Source organism: Periplaneta americana, chromosome 2 (genome assembly GCF_040183065.1).
Source record: "Periplaneta americana isolate PAMFEO1 chromosome 2, P.americana_PAMFEO1_priV1, whole genome shotgun sequence".
In the NCBI taxonomy this organism is placed as follows: Eukaryota; Metazoa; Arthropoda; class Insecta; order Blattodea; family Blattidae; genus Periplaneta; species Periplaneta americana.
The window spans coordinates 51,217,121-51,239,630 of record NC_091118.1 but is presented as its reverse complement, the minus strand read 5'-3'; the positions used below and the strand labels follow the sequence as shown (position 1 = coordinate 51,239,630).

Sequence of the window (22,510 nt, the reverse complement as noted above, 5' to 3'; positions counted from 1 at the left end):
TATTTATGTACTTATTTACTTATTTATTAATTTATTTACTTATTTATTATTTATTTATGTCCACACCTGTGGAGTAACAGTCAGCGCGTCTGGCCGCGAAACCAGGTGGCCCGGGTTCGAATCCCGGTCGGGGCAAGTTACCTGGTTGAGGTTTTTTCCGGGGTTTTCCCTCAACCCAATACGAGCAAATGCTGGATAACTTTCGGTGCTCGACCCCGGACTCATTTCACCGGCATTATAACCTTCATTCCATTCAGACGCTAAATAACCTGAGATGTTGATACAGCGTCGTAAAATAACCCAATAAAATAAAAAATATTAAAAATATTTATTTATTTACTTTTTTATTAATTTATTATTTATTTGTTTGTTTACATATTTATTATTTAATTATTTATTTACCTATTTATTATTTACTTATTTATTATTTATTTATTTTTGTATTTATTTGCTTATTTATTAATTTATTTACTTATAAATTATTTATTTACTTATTTATTAACCTGCCTGCCTGCCCGCCTGTTCAATCACTCACTCATTTATTTATTTATTTATTTATTTATTTATTTATTTATTTATTTATTTATTTATTTATTTATTGATCCATCCATCCGTCCATCCATCCATCCATCCATCCATCCATCCATCCATCCATCCATCCATCCATCCATCCATCCATCTATCTATCTATCTATCTATCTATCTATCTATCTATCTATCTATCTATCTATCTATCTATCTATCTATCTATCTATCTATCTATCTATCTATCTATCTATCTATCTATCTATCTATCTATCTATCTATCTATCTATCTATCTATCTATCTATCTATCTATCTATCTATCTATCTATCTATCTATCTATCTATCTATCTATCTATCTATCTATCTATCTATCTATCTATCTATCTATCTATCTATTTATTTATTTCCTGGACAAATTTCAATGTTGGAAACCTCCCTGGACTTGAAAAAGATTCTATTAATTTCGACTGATAAGCGGTATTAATATGTACGCAAAAGAGTAAGCAGACAACGAAAAATAATTTCACAGTTCTTGTCAATGTATTGGAGACGCATGATCCTAAAAGTACGTGCGAAGAAATATTAAGGAAATATCTAAGGAAGTACTGTTGTTGGCTGTGGTTCTCAGTTGTTTTTGCAAATATTCAAGACCAAGAAAACTAACTGAGTAGTGATGTAAGAGAATATAACTAATCTCTAGATAAGGCGATTGAAAGCTCTGAAAATTACGTGCCATCTGGGCATTTTTTTTCTCTATTGGTACAGCCCAACTTTTGGAATCAATAGCATTTGGGTATGAAACATCTAGCTATCTAGAAGAGAACTCCAGGGAGTCGGCCCACATATTTCGTATTTTCCTCTATTCACTTAGTACAATGGCTCGCTAGAGATGAATTCGTTGTTGAATACAGTGTCAACACCCAGGATACTTTTCATAACGCCTACTAAAATCAATTTGAGGCCCGTAAATTATAGACATTTTACTCGGAAGAAGAACTGCATAATAGGGTAAATAAGGCAGTATTAGATAATCAATCGTGTATCCTTCAGCATTGTGTATGTCTTTTCACGGAAAGACCTCTCGATTACTTTGAAAAGTGTAACGCGGTATTGTAATGAATCAATGTACTTGAAACCCTGTATATTTTCTTTACAGACATTCTGTCTTTCAGGAATTCAAGTGAAAATGTCAATCGCGGTCAGTTCTCTTTTTTCAATGGTTATTAGAGGAGAAAAATTCGCTCCGGCGCCGGGGATCGAACACGGTTGTACGTACCAAGCGCTCTAACCACTGAGCTACGCCGAAGTTCAATCCACAGCACAGGATCGAATTCCTCTCTTCTAATGTTTTTCCCTTTGTGGTCTGACTCCAAGTTCGACATATATATTGACATATATTAAGTCAACTGCCATTATACAAGGAGCGCACTCAATTGAGTGATTTGGTGGCCGAGATTCCACAGTAATATGCATTTTTGAGCGAAGAATCTACGAAAAGATTAATTTTTCGTCCTACAGAATATATCTGTTATGGTGACAATGGTTACTCTTTAAGTAGTTTATTTTTTCAATTGGTTCTGATAAAAGAATAATAATATTTAATATTTTTAAATTCTTCAGTGTTTGAAGAACAGTAAATATTATCTACGCTACGTGAATTAATCACACCCATTGAAGCAATAACGTATCTGCCTCGAAGGTTACATGGCCCTGTCTAGACAGAATTAGACCTAGTGCTAATAATTGGTTTATATAATCGCCTATATTTAAAAGCAAAATAATAGTGCCTTCATTATCTTTGGCTACCCGGTATTCTTCACCTGAATTAATATGAATTTGTCCCAGGTCGGGTGTATTTCCTCGAATTAATAGCTATTGACCAAAATTTTGGAACTACAGATTATTAAGAAAAATATTTCCGATAGAGTTCATTCTTTTGTCGTGTCCATAAATCTCTTCCAGGTATGTGGACCATATGTTAGGAGTATGTATGACGACTGGACAGTCTTCGATTCTGAATTTACTTTCGATTTCCACAATACACTGCGAAAAATGATGCTCAACATTATTTTCCTTGCCGGGATTGTGGCTGCAACAGCAGAAATTACTAATACAATTGAAAATTCTCCCATACTGATTCTGAAAGAAAGTACAGAAATGGAAACGAAATCAGTAACAAGCATCTTGTAGATGAGAAAGCGAGACCTGGCATTTGAGCTGTGCGAGAGGGGAAAAATGAAACATCAGAAAGACACTTTCCTCCAATGATGGTTAGTATTATACCAATCTACAGACACGGTAGTTCTGATCGCACTTACTTACAAATGGCTTTTAAGGAACCCACAGATTCATTGCTACTCTCACATAAGCCCGCCATCGGTCACTATCCTCTGCAAGATTAATCCAGTCTCCATCATATCCCACCTCCCTGAAATCCATTTTAATATAATCTTCCCATCCACCTTCCGCCTCCCCAAAGGTCTTTTTCCCTCCGGCCTCCCAACTAACACTCTATATGCATTTCTCGATTCGCCCATACGTGCTACACGCCCTGCACTTCTCAAACGTCTGGATTTAATGTTCCTAATTATGTCAGGTGAAGAATACAATGCAACAAGTTCTGCGTTGTGTAACTTTCTCCATTCTCCTGTAACTTAATCCCTTTTAGCCCCAAATATTTTCCTAAGAACCTTATTCTCAGACTCCATTAATCTCTGTTCCTCTCTCAAAGTGAGAGTCCAAGTTTCACAACCATACAGAATAACCGGTAATATAACTGTTTTATATATTCTAACTTTCAGATTTTCTGACAGCAGCTTAGATGACAAAAGCTTCTCAACCGAATAATAACAGGCACTTCCCATATTTATTCTGCATTTAATTTAATTTTCATCTTTGCATATACACGTTTCCCGACATCATTTTCAAGCGATTCAAGTTACTAACAATATTTGTTACCAAGTGTATTTGAGTCACGAGTTCTGCACCAGATTCTTCTAAAGCTTCAATACCAGCTGGCAAAAACCCGAAATTTGACGTAATATACTTTAGATCATGTTTAATGTCTGTATTATTAAAGACTTCTTGATAAATCTTGATTGCTGCGGCATCACTTGAAGGAAATGACTGAATCACGTTCTTTACAAATTCGAAATTGTCACTATAATAAATGCACACATTTAACAATGATCCCCAACGGGTAATGACGGGACATGGAGGAATAGGTACTTGAGAACACTGTTGTTTGAATTGAGAAACACGATGTGGCGCCTTAACGAAAACTTTTTTTGCATTTGCATTAAGTCTGTCTACGTCTGGAAATTGTGCTCTCACTTCTTCTCCCAGTCTATGACATACATGTGCAAGACATGTAACGTGTATCATGTTCGGATAACGTGTTTCAAGAAACTTAGCAGATTTCTTCATATAGCTAGCAGTATAGCAACACATTTTGAATTGCACACATGATGGCCATAGCAACTCCATAGCACTATCAAAAGGTTCACATATGGTGGAATAATTAACTCTCTCTAACACTTCACTCATTAAGAGACAGGGTCTACAGCAACATTCCGCACTAAGGGCAGCCACAACCACATTTGCAACGTGACGTCCAACGGAGTCCATGCTTTCATCTATAGAAACCCATATCTTCTCATTTTGTAATTTACACTTCACTTCACGCAGACATTTCTCATATGCATGTTGCACATACTTCTTCCGCAGTGTTGCTTCATTAAGAATTTGTCTTCCAGTGTACTTTTCTAAAAATCCGCGGAGTTTCGCATTTTCTAATTTGTTTAACGGAATATTTGAAGCAATAAATGCGTCACACATCTCTTCGTAAGACGCTCGTTCAAGTAGTTGTGAAGGAGATTCCTGCTGCACCTTGCTTAAATTCTGTTGTCTGTTACATGCGCGTTTATGCTTATTGCTATTTATATGCTTCTTAACATTGCATGCCATGTCAGCTGCCAATTTCACGTGACACAATTCACAAAACAGTTCATTACCATGGATGGAAAACACATTTTCTCCATATTGACGAACATATTTCCTTAGTGATTCTTAGGCATTCTGAAGACACGTATCGATTGCTTTTGACTGCGTTGTACTAAGCTACGCCGCACTACTCCTACCTGCACAGTGATGCGTGCAAGAGTCCTCGGTTCATAAACATTAGCTATACTACATCGCGCGTTTCCCTGTAAGGAATACTTTCTCCGGGGTCTGGTTATTATTAACAATCAAATATACTGTTCATGTTCATTTTCCCTTAATCTCTTTGTGTGAGCTGCATTTTTAATGCTATGAAGGTATTCCTTACATCGTCCTCTAACTTTCCGATTATGTCTATGTCATCTATATAAGATTAAATCTGTAATGATCAAAGCTCGGAACTTGGGGACTTGTGTGTCGTGTACATGAGTAAGGTTACAGGTACAACGTATACAAAGCTCACGCTGTAAGCGCTCAAGGACAGTCGTATGTACTAAGAAAGTGGTCACATATACGGACGAGAAAACTGTGTCATGTTGAAGCCAATGACAATCAGAGAATTACAAATAAACGGTCTGTTAGAGGAATTAGAAAATACGTGTTATTCGAATGGGTATTATAGAAGTTTGAAAATACATTTTTTAAATTTTAGGTGCAGAATTTCGTGGAGAAATTCGGAGGAGATATATTATTTTCTACGAATGGAGAGTTTATATTTTGTAAGTTGCGCCACACACAAACTAAAGGCTGGAAACGGCATTCATTGAAAGACATTGCAGCCCCTTAAATTGGTGGAAAATTTGTCCATAGTCATGGATGAAGTCGTAGAGGAACCTGCCCTAGTAGTGATACACAAATTGAAAATTATTTTCGAGAAAAATTTAGGATATACTTATCTTTCTCAGATAAGAGATCAGCTAGCAACTGCTGAAAATCGAACAAAACATTAAAACATTTATTTTAAGTTTGCTCCCGTCATTTCATGTGACGTGGAAATAAGTTTTTCTCGTTTCAAATCATGTATAACTCACTGACGAAGAAGTTATGGGTTCGAAAATCTTCGAATGTAAGTAGTCATACACTGTAATATAATGTACAGAGCAGAACAGTAAATGTGATATATTGCTGATGTTTATTTTTATTATATATATGCTATAAAATTACGTGTTTCAATCTACCACAATACTATCAATATGTTGCTTCAGCCAGAAACCCTTTTATAGCAGACCTGACAGTACCTCCGTGATGGAAGCGGGAGTTTGTTGACATTGAAGTCCGTCGCTTAGCCACGTGCAAAGACACAAGTCCCCAAGTTCCGAGCTTTGGTAATGATATATAAAAAATAGCACTCCTGGTTTGGATATCTGCATTTCTGGTAACCTATCTACTATATTTCAAATAGCAAAGAAACTAACAAATAAGGGTCGTAACATAATGTAGCAGTAAATTATTGTTGTTTAAGAAATATATGTTTTGCAATTTCTTTTGCAATGTATGTTCCCATTTTACGTACTATAATAGTTCGGTCTAATATATCACTGCTTTATATAGATTGTGCTTAGTTACTTTTATTTTCTACCACCATATTTCATTTTATTATCAATTGTTGTACAATTTTTTTAAGATGAAATACATGTTTTCCACTATTGTGGTCTTGTGTAAACTTTATTGCATACTTGTCACCTCAAGTTCATATATATATGAGTAATTCCACGTCAAATCGAATATAATCAGGCAATAATTGAGGAGCGTTTTTCCAAAGGTCGATAGATGCAGAAATCAAGATTATACAGAAATTACACTACGTGACAGGATCTATCGAGTTTTGAAAAAAACATGGAAGGTTTGATAGTCTCTACATACGGTATGAATCAAGTTTTGGTAAATCTGATTTCATAGATCGATTCCGAAGGTAGAAAACATACGATATCCATATGTAACTCACTTTCGAAAATTTCTGCATCTATCGACTTTTGCAAAAACGCTCCTCAATTTACCTCAGGGTCTTCGAATTTTTCCAAACTTCATCAATGTCTTTTAATGGATAAAGTATAATGCAAATATAGTTTCGTTTGCCAGACGAAAGCATATTTTAGTATCAATTGATTAAGTTTTCATAAATTCGAGCGCACCTCTTTATACTAAGTGTCCCAAATTGATATATACACATTTTAAAACACTATTTCTCAGCAACGAGATGAGATAAATACGATTTTTGCGATTTTGTATTCCTTAAGCCCGTATATGTTCAAAATGGCCCCCTTCCGCCACAGTACACTCCCAACAACGACGTACAACAGAGCGACATACCAACTGGATTGTTACTAATGGAATATTATTACAGGCATATTCAAGCTGAACTCTCAGTTCCTCCAGTGTTTGTGGTTTTGTGGCGTACACTGTGTCCATTAGAGCTCCCCATAGGTAGAAGTCTGGAGGGGTTAAATCCGGAGATCGAGGCGGGAACTCCGCAGCACTTCCTCTTCGTCTTATCCATCTCTGGTCGTTCTCATTTAGTGCGTGGACAAGTGTCGGAATGTAAGGCTTCCATTTTTGAGCTTGAAAAATTCGATGAACACTGCATTTGCTAATACCAATCGCACGAGAAAAATGACTCATTGACTTCTTTGGAGATTGTGCAAAAGCCTGCATGACTACATCAACATCTCGTTATCTATTTCTTCCGCATCGCCCTGTCAACACAGCTTGCACCGTTCCGTCGACTTAAAACGTGTCTCGGATTCTTGTGATAGTTAACCTTGTTGGTGGTTATGTTCCAAATTCAACCCTCAACGTCGTTGAATCTAAACAACATTCTCCACTTTCCAATAACATTTCAGCATCCACTTAAGTTCGCCGAACAATAATTGCAGCGCCATGTTTCTTTATAAACGGATGAATATGTTACTATGCTGTCCACTGCCTTCTGAATCATAAACCGCAAAAATCGCATTTCTATCTTATTTCTTTGCTGTGAAATAGTATTTCAAAGTGTGTATACTAGGGTCGAGTGAATCTATACATGAAATTGCATTTTATATGTTTTCTAAGTGTAATAGTTGCAAAAGTCTGCCTTTTCACTTAACTTAGGAATGTGAAAAATATGGTGTTACTATATTTAATTTTTGAGGTGCCCCTAGGGCTTTGAAGTTTCTTAAAATTACATATATATTTTTTGCCTTTTTGTATATTTGTTCTATTATTTTGTTTTTCATTATACAGCTAGTGAAATGCTATAATATCGCATATTTAAACTTTATTTGGAAGACTTTAAATTGGGGTTGCAATAAACAGTATTTTTCTGTATTGATCATGGAAAGCATGAATCAATTGTAATGTTCTTGTATGACTGACTATCGGAATAGATGAATGTATCTAGATTTCCTTACGTTTGATAGCAACTCTTTTTTAAATCTCTCCAAAAGTTGATTCTTTTGATTTGAAGTCAGGTTTTATTTCATTTTTGATCCATAGATAATATTTTATTACGTCATGATAGTATCAGCCCCTCCAGCATTCCAAATACATGGCAGAAGATCAGATTTCTTGTTTTAATTAGAGCCATTGTTCTGATTTAAACACCCTGCCACATCAGAAGAATTAATTTCCATTAATTATATCATATCTAAGAGTTTTGTGATTATGTCCAATTTTCTTATAAATTGAGGTTTCTGTGACATTTAAGATGAAATAACAGGGGAACAAAGATATGCAGAGTCTTTTAACATACATTTTTTAACACTTTGCTGGTATCCAGTTCAGATTAAACCACTGGAGAACGTTCTCTTGCTAAAAAATCTGAACCTCCAAATTTTGTGAAAATGTCAAAATATTGTGCTCTTGTGGCACCTCTAAATATTAAGGTAGAGAAAAAAATTGTGTATTGTTCTTTATGATATCATCACACAACTTTTCCCTGGTATTACATTTTGATTTTTTAAACTTCACATTTTTACTCCATCATAATATATACATCAATTTGGGATACTTTATATCTTAGTAATGCTATGTAGCTTATATTTATTTTTAGAGCTAGATATGACATATATGAGTATAACTCTAGGAAAGAGGTCGCGTAATTTCAACGTGTTAGATAAAGTACCTTCAGAACTGACTGTTTTATTCGCTACTAAAATTGAAATTAATATAAATAGAAAATGCATTGTAATGTGTATATGTGTGTGTATATACTGTTGCAGATTCGAGTTTGTTCATAGTAACCTCTACAGTAGCAGTGAACAAAACGAAGGTTTTAAAAGTTTGCAAAGAGAGATAATAGAATCTAAACCGTAAGTTACGATATTATTATTTTTACATTTCAGCAGAATTACATTGCTCTTATTGGTCAGAATATAATTTGATTAATTGTATGCAGCGGAAGTTTATTGTAATTTATAACCAGACGACAAATCATTTTGGTATACTGGGAATATGATGATTATACAGTGTATAAACAAACACGCTATATTCAGGACAATGGTACACAGATTACTCAACATACCCATGAGCCAACAACACTACAATGAAGAAGTGAACACAATCAAATACATAGCACAAGAAAACGGTTATTTCAGAACAAACTCACTATTTGACTCAACATTATAACACACAAACACACCCTTACAACAGGCAGCGATATCAAGATGATGCTATGATCCAGTAGGCTCTGACGATGGTGTATACCCCGAAACAGCTGTAAGCCCACGTGGTTAATTATATAACACTAGTAACTTGCCCATATCAATCAACAGTCGAGCTGGTTGGCAAGTTGGTATAGCGCTGGCCTTCTATGCCCAAGGTTGCGGGTTCGATCCCGGGCCAGGTCGATGGTATTTAAGTGTGCTTAAATGCGACAGGCTCATGTCAATAGATTTACTGGCATGTAAAAGAACTCCTGCGGGACAAAATTCCGGCACATCCGGCAGTTGCGAGTGTCGTTAAATAAAACATAACATTTAACATTCAATCAACAGTCTATAACGTGTTGTTTGTGCTTCTCATATATTGTGAAACCAACCTCTGAAACGACCTTAAAATTCAAAATCTATACTAATAATAAATCTGTAGCCGAAATTTTTCTGGTAATTTTCGATTTTCCAAAAATAATTGGTCCTAACATATATAATTAACCACCCTGAAACCGAAAATCGCTTTTTTGAAATTTTTGTTTGTATGTCTGCCTGTCTGTCTGTATGTCTGGTACCTTTTCACGCGATAATGGCTGAACGGATTTCGATGAAAATTTGAATATAAATTAAGTTCGTTGTAACTTAGATGTTAGGCTATATGGCATTCAAAATACATTATTTAAAAGGAGGGGTTATAAGGGGAATTATATTAAATAAATCGAAATATCTCGCTTATTATTGATTTTTGTGAAAAATGTTACATAACAAAAGTATCTTTAAAAATAATTTGCGTTAAGTTGTATTCCTTGAAAAATTTTGATAGGCCTGATACTTAATGAGATAAATGAGTTTTAAAATTAAAATAACTGCCATCTAAGGCCGTGTAATGAATTAAAAAACAAATGACTTCGTCTATAAGGGGCCTTGGACAGAAACAATCGAAAGCTATGAAAGATAGCCTACAGAGAATGTTTGTGTTTGTATGAAGTAATATCGGAAGATAAATTAACAGATTTGTATAATTAATTATTATTTCACCACTGGAAAGTGTAGTTTCTCTAGATGGACATAATGCTATAATGTTATTACAGTAACTTCTGATATATAATATAATATAATATAATATAATATAACATAATATAATATAATATAATATAATATAATATAATAAATATAATATGTAATGTAATATTATATAATATAATTCAAGTTATTTGAAGGGTTCAGAACCATAGTGGGCCAAGCGCCATTTACTGAATACGTAGAAAACAAGGGTTAAAATTAAGTTATTATCATTACCAATGCAAACCTATAACAAGTAAAATAAAATATACACATCAAATCTAAATGATGCCAATCATCATTGAACTATGGTTGCATGTAATAAAAATTAAGAAACATGTCAAAGGAATTTTATTGTCATTGCATCAAAGGAGTATCTCTGGACCAAAATGATCGCATTTTAATTATTTGGATACAATTTAAATTAAGTAACATATTAAAGGATTTATCCTTCTATCAAACACGAATGTTCCCTGAATCAAATGTCCTATTTTAATTATTTAATTACTTTATATTTATTTCTAACGGGTGCAGCGGAGCGCACGGGTACGGCTAGTATATAAATAAAACTAAATTCATTATATTAGAGGAGTTGAAAACGAACACAGTGAAATGAAAAAAATTGATTTATATACACCTGTTATTTATATAAAAATTTAAAACTACATAGCCTATTCTGTGAAATTCATGTAACACTGTTGTTTGTAGCCTACACTTAACCCATGGACAGAGGGTAGTTACGTTTAGATGCATAGTAAACAAGCATGCAGTGCGCACAGGATTGTCTCTCAGTGGAGGTCACTTGCTGTTAGTCTGTCATTCAGAATTGTCTATAATGGAGCGTCATAAGGAGCCCAGTTCCGATTTAAAGAAAGTTATTGTTCGTCTGGCTCTCAAGGGCTATTTGTATACAAAAATAGATAAAGTAGTGCATAAAACACAATGAAAAGTACAACATATTGTAGAAAAATTTCGAAATCATGGAACTAGGAATAACTTGAAAAGAAAAACAAAGCAAAAATTGCTAAATGCATGTTTCGAAACATTCATAGTTAATCAAGTTGTCAAAAATCCAAGAACAAGTGTTCCACAATTCGAGTCATGATTGAAGAGTCTCCAAACATGAGGATCAGTAATCAAACTATCCGGCGTGTGTTGTGGAAAAATTGTTACCATGGTAGACACAAAAGAGGCCGTACATTAGTGAGACAAATCGTGCTCCAAGATTAGACTTCGATAAATAACATGTTGGTAATGATGAGGAATTTTGGAACAGAATGATTCCGTCAGATGAGACGGAGATAAATCTTTATGGTTCCGATGGCATTCATAGGGTATGGAGAAAGCCCAACACAGATAACAACAGAAACAACACATTATCTACAATGAAACACGGGGTTGGATGTATACTTTTGTGGGGATGTATGTCTGCAAATGGTGTGGGGAATATCGAGTTCAAAGATGGATTGTGTACGATAATATTTTAAGGTCAAATGTTAGACAGATTGCACAAAAAAATAGTGTATATACACTATCTACCAGAAAGTAATTGGGCAATGTTTTTGCCCCTTTTAGAATCTCGTGATACCATGTCTTGTTGCTATAACAGCAGCCACCCTGTTAGGCATGCTCTCCACTAGTTTGTGTAGGATAACCACTGGATTGCGTCGCCATTCCTCTTGCAACATGACAGTCAGTTGGACAATGGAAGTTGGCCGCATCTCCCGACACCTCAATCGCTGGTCCCATTCGTTTCAAAAGTGCTCAATGGGATTGAGGTCAGGACTTTGTGCAGGCCACTCCAACCGGTGAACATTATTGTCTGCATACCACTGCATAGGAGTCGCGGAAACATGGGGCCAACTTCCATTGTCCAACTGAGTGCCATGTTGCAAGAGGAATGGCGACGCATTCCAGTGGATATCCTACACAAGCTAGTGGAGAGCATGACTGACAGGATGGCTGCTGTTATAGCAACAAGAGGTGATACCACGAGGTTCCAAAGAGACAAAAACAGTGCCCTATTACTTGTTGTATCACAACAAGGCAACGACAATAAACGTACTACTCAAATCAATAAGGAACACTTCCTCAATCACCATCGAACATTTGTTGGAAATTTTGAAGAGGAATGTGAGAAAGCAGAAGTCTATAACTATATAGGTTATCAAACATGTAGTGAGAGAAAAATGAGCTAAAATCAAACCAGAACAGTGTAAAAACTTGGTAAAATGAATGCGAAGGAGATGCTCAGCAGTAATAAAGTCCAAAGTTTATACAATAAGAATTGTTTTTTCAAAAGTGTAAATAATCAAAGTGTACAAACAAGACTGTTACACTTCTTCCTTACTGTATCTTTTGATGTCAACATCGAGCATGAGCAAAGCGATTACCTTATCAGTAACGTATTGAATAGTGTTCCTTTAGTGGGAAAAGTCAGCTAGCTTTCCAAATTAGAAGTTTCCATAACAGAAGTTTCCAAAGAAGGGACTCCACTGTAGTTGTATAATCAACCCGCTGTGTCCTATCTTGGTCCCATTACCACGAGAAATACTTTGTAGACATCCTTCTCAGTCCGATGGTATGTAACTCAGTACAAGTAAACCTAACTCTGTCCCGTAAACGTGAAAAGCGGAGGAAGTTATGGCGAATGAAACCTATGTATAGTTTCTAATGAAATGACTTCAAACTGTTCCTACACTGCCATTCTTATGGTTGTACATGTGGTTCCCGCACACCGGCTGACCAACAAGGAGCTATAAGGATAACGAAGGGAATACAAGGAAAACAAAGAAGAACAAGGGGTAAAAAGGAAGGTAAGAAGAATAAAATGAGAACGGCTGGAATACAAGAAGGAGGGAAATACAAGGAAAACAAGGGGAATGCAAGGAGAACGAGGGGAAGACAAAATAATATAAGAAGAACAAGGGGAACAGAATAATAGCAAAGGCAATAGCAGAAGAGGAAGCAGAATACAAAGCTAACAAAGGGAAGACAGGAAAACAAGAAGAGCAAGGGGAATACAATGAGCATAAGGGGAATACAAGGAGAGTAAAGTTAATACAAAGTGAGCTAGAGAATACAAGGAGAGTAAGAAAATACAAGGAGAACAACGAGAAAACAAGAAGATCAAGGGAAATACAAGGAGAGCAAGGGGAATACGAAGACAACAGGAAGAATACAAGGAGAATAAAGGGAACAGGAGTATTCTACATGAAAAATTTCTCGTTATATTAAGAAGATATATATAAAATTTGATTTATTAATTACCATGTACCTGTATGTCATTGGCACCTACGTTCGTGGTTTCAAATACCACCAAAAACGATGGATTTAAAAATACAATCAACTCTTGATATAATGAACTCGGTTATAGTGAACGTTGAGCTATAGTGAACCTAAATCATTGGTTTCAACCCGCATACATTAAAAAGTACATTAATATTTCCGTTTATAGTGAACCCTCACTTCGGTTATAGTGAACCTTGTATCTTGACAAATTCTTATTTCAAGTCAGACATTTTTCTATAAAACTCAAAGGATATGTTGAGAACAACAATCTAAGTTTCTTACTCCTTTAGTCAAAATACAAAGGTAGGATTAGTGATTCCTAGACAATGACCTGTACTGTAAATCTAGAAAACGCGTGACGACCTTGCCTCACTCCACCGTCGAAGGGTTGCCATTCTGTTCTCCGGCACTCTACTGTTATTTAAAATCCTCCACCGTCAAAGGGTACCTTTTGTTCTCAGAAAAATTTCCATTATGACGGATAGCGCCCAAACAACGGAAAATGAAATTACTTCCTTTATTAAAAGGGGACGAACATTATGTCCAGAGCATCAATGAAGTAAGATTTCGATGGCATTCAAACCCCACCAACTACCTCCCAGTTTCCATTAAGTAACCCGGGAAATTCCAAGGCTGAGTACGCAGTCACACTATAACAGTATTTGTCATTTCTACCTGATCAGTTTGTTTCTAGTATTCCAACAGTGAACGTACAGTATAAAAATGTCGAATCGTAAAGTGTTTTCTTTGGAAGATAAGACGAATATTATAAGCGACATTGAACGTGGTCTTTCGCAAGCGGACGTGGGTCAACAGCATAGTTTAAATAAATCAACTGCGAGTAACAGTCTACAGTGTAATCCAGTCTACAAAAATGAAATATTTTATTTTCTTGTTCACAATTTCATTCATTTCACTCATTTAAGGTTAAGGGAGAGACACTTCGGATATAGTGAACGAAATATGCAAGTCCGCAGAGGTTCACTTTATCCGAGTTGACTGTACGATTAACATCTTAGTATCATTTCTCTCAAAAGAGATGGGTCTATCGAGTCGTAAATTGACTTCACGCAGAGAAAGCTGTTCATCAGTTTCAGAGCACAATACAAGGGCTATATCTTTCCAGTGTCAGAATTCTGAGGTACAAAATGGGGCCATATCTGTGGTTATATTGCATGTCAGCTCGACTCAACATATACCTGCAAGTGACTCTCTAATAATATAAACAAATATGTAACATATTACAATACAATTATATTATGTTTCAGGAAGTAAGATGAACAACGCAATTTTATATTCAAATCATAACTCTCTCCAGACGGCAATGGCAAGAAAAGTATTATCTGAATATATGGATAAGTTGAGTTGGCAACCAGGGGATAGAATTTTGGATGTTGGTTGCGGTAATGGAAATATAACTGTTGAAGAACTACTTCCCAGGGTGCCTGGAGACTTTGAGGTGTTGGCAGGGATGGATATATCGCATACAATGTTGGAGTTTGCCTCTAGCAAATACAAGCACCCAAAAATAAAGTTCATTCAGGCGGACCTCGCTGCCGAAATACCAGCTGAATCCGAACTTAGGACCCCGGGATTCGATAAGATCTTCTCCTCCTACTGTCTGAATTGGATTCCGGATCAAAGGTAAATGGATCACGAAAAATATTCATATTTTAATATAAATAATAGTTCACGAAGATTGTGCCATATTCCAGGATTTGAATTCTGACATCATTGTACGAGGCGCATCCAGAAAGTTTCCCGATTTTTTTCCCCTTGAAAGTAAACTTAATTAGTCGTGTCAAGTGCGCATACGTAACAGATCTATGACTTATCAATAATATGCCAGCCGGACAGGTCCCGCCTGGTGCCAGTAGAGTGGCAGCAGTGATTCGAAATGGAAGCTCTTATTCCTTCTCCCGCCGCCTGCGAGGTTCGGTCGGTGATAAAGTTCTTTAATGCACAAGGCATTGCGCCAATTGAAATTCATCGGCAGCTCTGTCAGGTCTATGGGCCGAACATCATGAGTAAGCAGATGGTGCGTCGCTGGTGTAGGCAGTTTTCCGAAGGTCGTCAAAGTGTCCATGAAGAAGAGCGCAGTGGGCGACCGTCCCTCATCAATGATGATCGTGTTGAGCTGGTGCGGCAGTGCATCATGGAGAACCGTCGCTTCACGATTACGGAGCTAAGCAGCCATTTTCCGCAGATATCGCGATCCTTGTGGCATGAGATTGTCACTAAGCACCTGCTGTTCAAAAATGTGTGTGCCAGGTGGGTGCCGAAAAACCTGACACCCGAACACAAAATGCAACGTTTAGGAGCAGCACTGACATTTCTGCAACGGTATCACGATGACGGCGACGAGTTCCTCGATAGGATCGTCACGGGCGATGAGACTTGGATTTCGCATTTCACCCCGGAAACCAAGCAGCAGTCAACGCATTGGCGGCATAGTGGATCTCCGGTCAGGACGAAATTCAAACAGACGCTGTCGGTACGGAAAGTGATGTGCACTTAATCTCTATATAAAATAATACAAAGACTACGCACGAAATTATTCTAAAAGAGTTACTATGCACACTTAGTCTCTCTATATATATACGCAAACACTAGATACGAAAGTTGTATTGCTACGTCTTAGCATTGAATATATATTCACATCAGCAATTCTCTTAACTAGAGAAAGCAAACGATCACCTCCATCTTCCACGTATAAATGTAGAGAAATGTTTTTTTTTTTTTTTAAGAAAATGGAAAGGGAATTAAGCAGAGTGTATTCACATCAAAAGTACCGTTAGCCAGCCGCTTGCTCCAAGATTAGCCTTACACCCCTCAAAAAAAAAATATATATATATCATCATCATCCTTCACGAATTAGGCCTTAGTAGACCTGTTTCGGCCCCATCTAGCAGTCTTCTAAAAGGTCTTCCTGCTCGACGATGTCCTCTAGGTTTATAATGCATCATAATTTTTGGGATTCTTGAATTTTCCATTCTTCTTACATGATCTAGCCAATTGAATTTGTATCTGCTTTTTTTCTTCTACTGACTCTACTTCTAATTGTTCTAAAATTTCTTCATTCCTTTTTCGGTCTAAAAGAGTATATCCTGCTGTCCTCCTGAAAAATTTCATTTCCGTTGCTTTGATTCTGTTCATGTCTTTTTTCTTTAATGTCTAAATTTCGCTTCCGTATAAAAGGGAGGGTAGGCCTAATGCTAGTGTATTATATATATTTATTCTTGTAGATTTTTGTACTAATTTAGCTTTTAATGTATTGTTTATTATTCCTAGAATTTGTGTAAATTTGGTAATTTTCTTGTTCACATCTTTTTCATTTTGATAAGATATTTCACAACTCAGATAATTGAAATTTTGTACTTGTTCGAGACATTGGTTATTGTGTGAAGAAGGGATAGTGACGCGAAACATAGGCTACAGCCTCTCCTATCCAAATGCCATCCTCACCTTCCCGTGGTCCACTCTGTTTCTACCAACGAGGAAATGGCGACCGAGTCACAGCGGTATAACTGTTTCATCAAATGCAGAGGAAATGCTGCATTACAAGCCTGTCCAGAGGCTAAAAGTGGCAGCCCCACTACTGGACTACCTAACGATAAGGCTAGTAACCTATCTTAGGGAAAATTACATTACTTTCAAGCCTCAAAAAGGCAGTATAAGGAAAATATATATCTTAATTCCTAAAAGAAAACAATAAATAATTTAATGACAAACGCAATAAACCCTTCCGAGCGACGGGCGATGTGTATATATTTTAAAGCCAAAATCACCATTAGGATCTACAAAAAATTGCAATTAAATCAATCACCCCTAACTTCTCCAAGGTTCAGGGCAGATGATCTGTGTCACCGACAGTACTCGTAGTCCTATGATAGATTTTATTAGACAGAGGTTGGAGTGGGACCGGTCTGCATAGGAATGCCTTGCAGAACACATTCATTCTTACATCATTAAGTTCGTTGCCCAGACAATGACTTTTAGAAACATATTTCCAACCTTGCAGGCAAGCAGTGAGGAATATATACAATATGTTACGCCCTGGGGGCGAAGCAGTTCTTCTTATCTCGTCATGGACACCTGCGTACAGCGCGTACGAAGTGCAGAGCAAGAAATCAGAGTGGAAACAGTACTTGAAGGTGAGGTACTCAAATTCAACCACAATATTCTTGATAGCAAATGGGTAATTCATATCCAAAACAGATTAATTTAAATCTGCAAAATATTTCAGGTCATTATAATTTTTGGTTTTCTATGATTTATTTAGGATTAGAACAATTACTTTCAAAGACCATTTAATGTGCAGTTACCAATTATATGGGAATAATTTTACTTTGCGTTTTCATGTTATTTTTGTGTGTAAATGCGTCGTAATTGTATGTCTATTTTTTTTATCAAGTCCAACATATCTATTACATGTCTATAGAATACTACGCAAGGTTTTTTTTTTAACAAGTAACATTTAAAACTTTCCATACAATGTTAAGAAGAATGTTTACATTACAAAAAAATCGAAAACAAAAAAACAAGCGAGATTAAGACCCAGTTTCACCACGATTTGTTAAATATTTAACAAGTCGTTAAAGCAGTCTAATAGTAAACTTAATAGAAGAGATGTTTTATCAACTATTATTACTGCTAACATCATGTTAAACCCATTGTTAAACTAACATCGCATAGCAAAGCAATTGAAAAATTAATTTACTTTCGTCTTTTCTAACTTTCCTCGATTCTGTTACAATGCACTTACTTCCTTTGTATCACAAAATATTCCTGGTGTTTACGGGTGACTAGATTACGGTGTTTCTCTCCGATTTATATGCGTATGCTAAAATAGCTCTTATTTGTTTATTTTATTCACTTATTTGTTATTTATTTATTCACTTGTTTATTGATTCATTCAGTTAAATACCTATTTATTTCTTTATTTCTTTCTTTCTTTTTTCTTTCTCTCCTTTTTCTTTCTTTCTTTTTTCTTTCTTTCTTTCTTTCTCTATTTATTTATTTATTTATTTCTGTTAGTCTTTATTTATTTATTTATTTCTCTCTCTCTGCACCCGCCCACCCAAACCCACCCACCTAACCTACCCTAACCTAACCTAACCTAACCTACTACCCTGATACCAATACTTTCCTTCAGCCCTAGACTAATAAGACAAAAGAAACCATAAAAAATCGACTATATTAATTTTTAATTATTGTTGTCTCTGCTTTAAACTTCAACGAATTCTGAAATTTCACACTACAATCTGTATGATAGTAATAGTGAATGAAATTGTTTAATTTATTCAGAATTAGGGCTTTTGTTGTAATCTACCGTGTCCTAGAACTTGACATTTGGAAGGTTTCGGAATTACTTACAGGTTCTAATATTAGGACAGATAAGACAGAGGGGTCGCCTACTCTATTGGAACCTCATGCTACGGTAGAAAATTACACAAAAGAGAATCAGACCTGTATATTCATTATTTAGTTATCTTAATTCGTGTTGAAGTTTTTAATAGCAAATATAAAGATGTTCCCAGATAATTTTACAACAGAGAATCAGACCTGTAAATTCATGATATAATCTTCTTAATTCGTTTTGAAGTTTTTAGTAAACGATACAGAAATGTTCTCGGAAAATTGCACAGATGTAATATAGAAATATTGACATTATCATGTCAAAGAATATTAGCTGTACTGTAAATATGGTGGCTGTCGTGCAGTCATGGTCTCCATGACAATAATGATAATGTCTATTTTAGAGTGTGTTTTGTCTTCTTCCGAAAAGCTATTAGTTCTCAAAAATGACGACAGATGGTTTTTGGAAAATAGGAAAATTATATAGAAAAACTGACGTTTCACTGACAACTACAATTTTTCTCCACGTCTTTGATGCTAACCATGAAATTGAGGAGTCACTGATTAAAATCTGTTCAGCTGTTTTCACACAATCTCCATTATCTGTTCAAATCTCTCTGACGACAAGATTTTCCAGAGCAATTGAATGGCCATTAAGATCTGTAATATGCCTTATGATTGAGAATTTAAGCCATATAGTAGCCTAATAAAATTTTAATTTCGTAAAAAGTGTTCCTTATGCTTTCCCAGCTAAAATTACTATTACTTTAATGAATATGATTCATGTCTGAGTTAATATACTTATGCCTTTGTATTTTAACCGTTTATTTATATTTCAGGATGCTTACAAATTCATTACACCCTTACAAAAATCGAAAGATGCTGCTGGAGATTTCTACAAAATTCTGCAGGATGCTGGTTTCGAAATCATAAATTGTTACACTGAGAAAGTTCAACATGATTACAACACAGCTCGTTGCTTCAAAGGTGGTGAATTTAAACTTATTTCCATATTTCACATCAGTCACACACTATTGTGCGGGATTTCTTTATTTCTGGGTATGAACCATTCCATAAGAATTACTTGTTACATTATTTTTTCGTCACAGGATTGTACGTCCATTCACATCTTTCTCATAGAAGTGTATTTTTCATAAATCACACACAGATGAGTCTCTTCATAGCAACGTAGTGAGCTTCACTTTTTCCTTATTTCGTTCTTGCAAATTATGTTATGTGCAATAAAGCACAATAAAACAGATATTAACGATAGAATAAATTTATGAAAAGAAATGGCACAATTAGGCAGTACCAAACATTAGTGTCTCAACTCTGTCTCTTTCATATTCTGAAAATATTTATTGATATAAAACAGATATTTTCCTTGACTTCTTAAGGGAAGACTGTACTTCCATATCTTACAGTGTTAAATTCCTCAATTTTCGGTACATTTTTCTCAGAAGTTATGAAAGATATAAATGTAGAAAAAAATAGTGCATGTGTAATATACCTTTATGTATACAACCTGTTAAATAAATTAAAAATGCCACTGAGCGGTTGGAAATTTTTTTTATTGATAACATTTTTTGCATTAAAAATTACTAAAAATTACAAATTTTTGTTGAAGTTAGATATAATCTTAATTTGTCTAACCTACTCTGTAAAATGCCATCACATTGATACTGTATATTAATTTCTGTCTTCTGGGTACAATATTTTCTGAGAAAAGTGAACCAATGTCACAAAAAATAAGAAAGTGCAGAAAAATGGTGTCAGTTTCCATATCATGCAATGTTAAATTCCTCAAATTTGGGGGCACTTTTCTTAGACGTAATGAAAGATACAAATGTAGGTAAAATAGAGCATATGTAACATACTATTATGTACTGAATGATCGTCTAAATAAATAAAAAATTACTATGAGTGGTTAGCCAAAAAAAAAATGTTTTTTTCATTGGTAACATTTTTTCTAATAAGAATTACTACAATATTTTTGTTGAATATAGGGCTAAAACCTGACAATTAGAAGAAATAAAATCATATTATCATTTTATACATATTAAACTACCGGAAAATAGTAAAAAACAAAATTTTATTTTTCTGTCAAAATTCGGTGTACAGACTGCCCTTTAAGTCCGAATGTTTTCATAATCGTAAGAGTTTAAAGGGATCTTATTAATATCACATTTTTTCCTCAGATTCTGTGAAGGCCTATAATCCTTTCATCGACAAGATACCAGAAGACCAACAAGAAGACTATATGCTGGATTTACTACTTGAAATGACAAAAATAAAACATGTGGAAACAGGAAACATAGACGAGAAAGTCACGATACTTCGTCAAGAGATTTTAGTCGCATATGTGAAAAAATATAAAAAATCACATTAAACAAAATTAGAGGAGACGAATCCTAAAATAGATCGCCCAATTTTGTTTCATGTTTGTAATTAAGTGGCAAAAAGAACAAACTATACCGTAAAATGGGGTAACTTTGCACCATTTTCTAGTTAAAAATTTGTTTTCAGTCTGTATGTAGTCTTTAAATGTCTAATTTTGAGGGGACACTTATCTTATACGTTCTAGGGGTATGCGGGAATGTATTTAGCCAGTCATATCTTCGATAATAAATGTCTTTTGAAATTTATAATCTGCCAAAAATAGGTGTACAGTTACCCATAGTTGGGGGTTACTTTACACCGCCAGAGTTTTAAGAGACGTGGTGCAAAGTTTTCCACTACTGGTGTTACATTGCACCATACACGTGTTAAACAATGAAAATATACTGTATTAGGAACAGAAAAAATGGAAACACAGATTCAAAAACTGCTATAAATAGTAACACGGACAAAACTTTTTGAAAAAAACTACAAAAAATTTCAATACAAGAGAATTTCATCGAAATGATAGCCGTGCAAATTTTGAATTTAAAATATCGGCATTTTAATCAATTCAAATGAACAAAAAGAAAATGTAAATTAACGTTAAAAAATACATAATGAAATTTTAAAAAAGAATATTCTGCTACAAGATTTGGTAGGTATCAAAACGGTACAAATTTATTGAAAATAAATAATATACATTGAATATTGTTCATATTCTTCTAAAATGTTGTTTAAAAATATTTTCAGTTCTTTCGAATGACAAGTCGAGATAACAGCACGTGAATAACTGTAAAAAATTATACTTATTATTTTGTGTCAAGTTCTGGAATGGAATATAAGCAAGCCCTTTCTTGATACTTTCTTGGATGGATTTACTCTCCCAATTACATCTTCCCATTAATATTCCATAATATCCCCCCCTTTCAGTTCATTTCCAGGATTTGAATGATTTTGTCACTGCCTTGATGACAAGACTGTTTGTTTTTATTGCCATGTACCTGTCCAATCCAAACCAATTGCTGACATCTTTTGGAGCACTTCATTTTGAACTTGTCCCTCAGCGATAAGCCAAGTATCCTTCTCAACATTTTCCTTTGGCATATTTGGAGATTGTTACCAAATTTGGCAGTGACAGACCATGTATGACTTTAATATGTAGTAAAAATGAAAACAAATTCAAGTAATTTAGCTGTAATACAAAGTGTAAATTATAGTAAGCGTTTTAGACTTCAATGGAAGGTCCTCAAATGAAAATAATGCAAT

At 35.1% G+C, this 22,510-nt stretch overlaps 1 protein-coding gene across 1 annotated transcript; it reads left to right on the top strand.

The window, feature by feature from the left end:
• The first annotated feature begins 12,069 nt into the window (after positions 1-12,069).
• LOC138695169 (juvenile hormone acid O-methyltransferase-like) lies at positions 12,070-21,466 on the top strand. The gene is made up of 5 exons (XM_069819627.1): positions 12,070-12,199; positions 14,776-15,151; positions 17,529-17,661; positions 19,705-19,852; positions 21,064-21,466. The coding sequence occupies exons 1-5, from the start codon at positions 12,070-12,072 to the stop codon at positions 21,252-21,254; spliced, it is 978 nt and encodes a 325-aa protein (XP_069675728.1). The 3' UTR covers positions 21,255-21,466.
• The last annotated feature ends 1,044 nt before the right edge of the window (positions 21,467-22,510 follow it).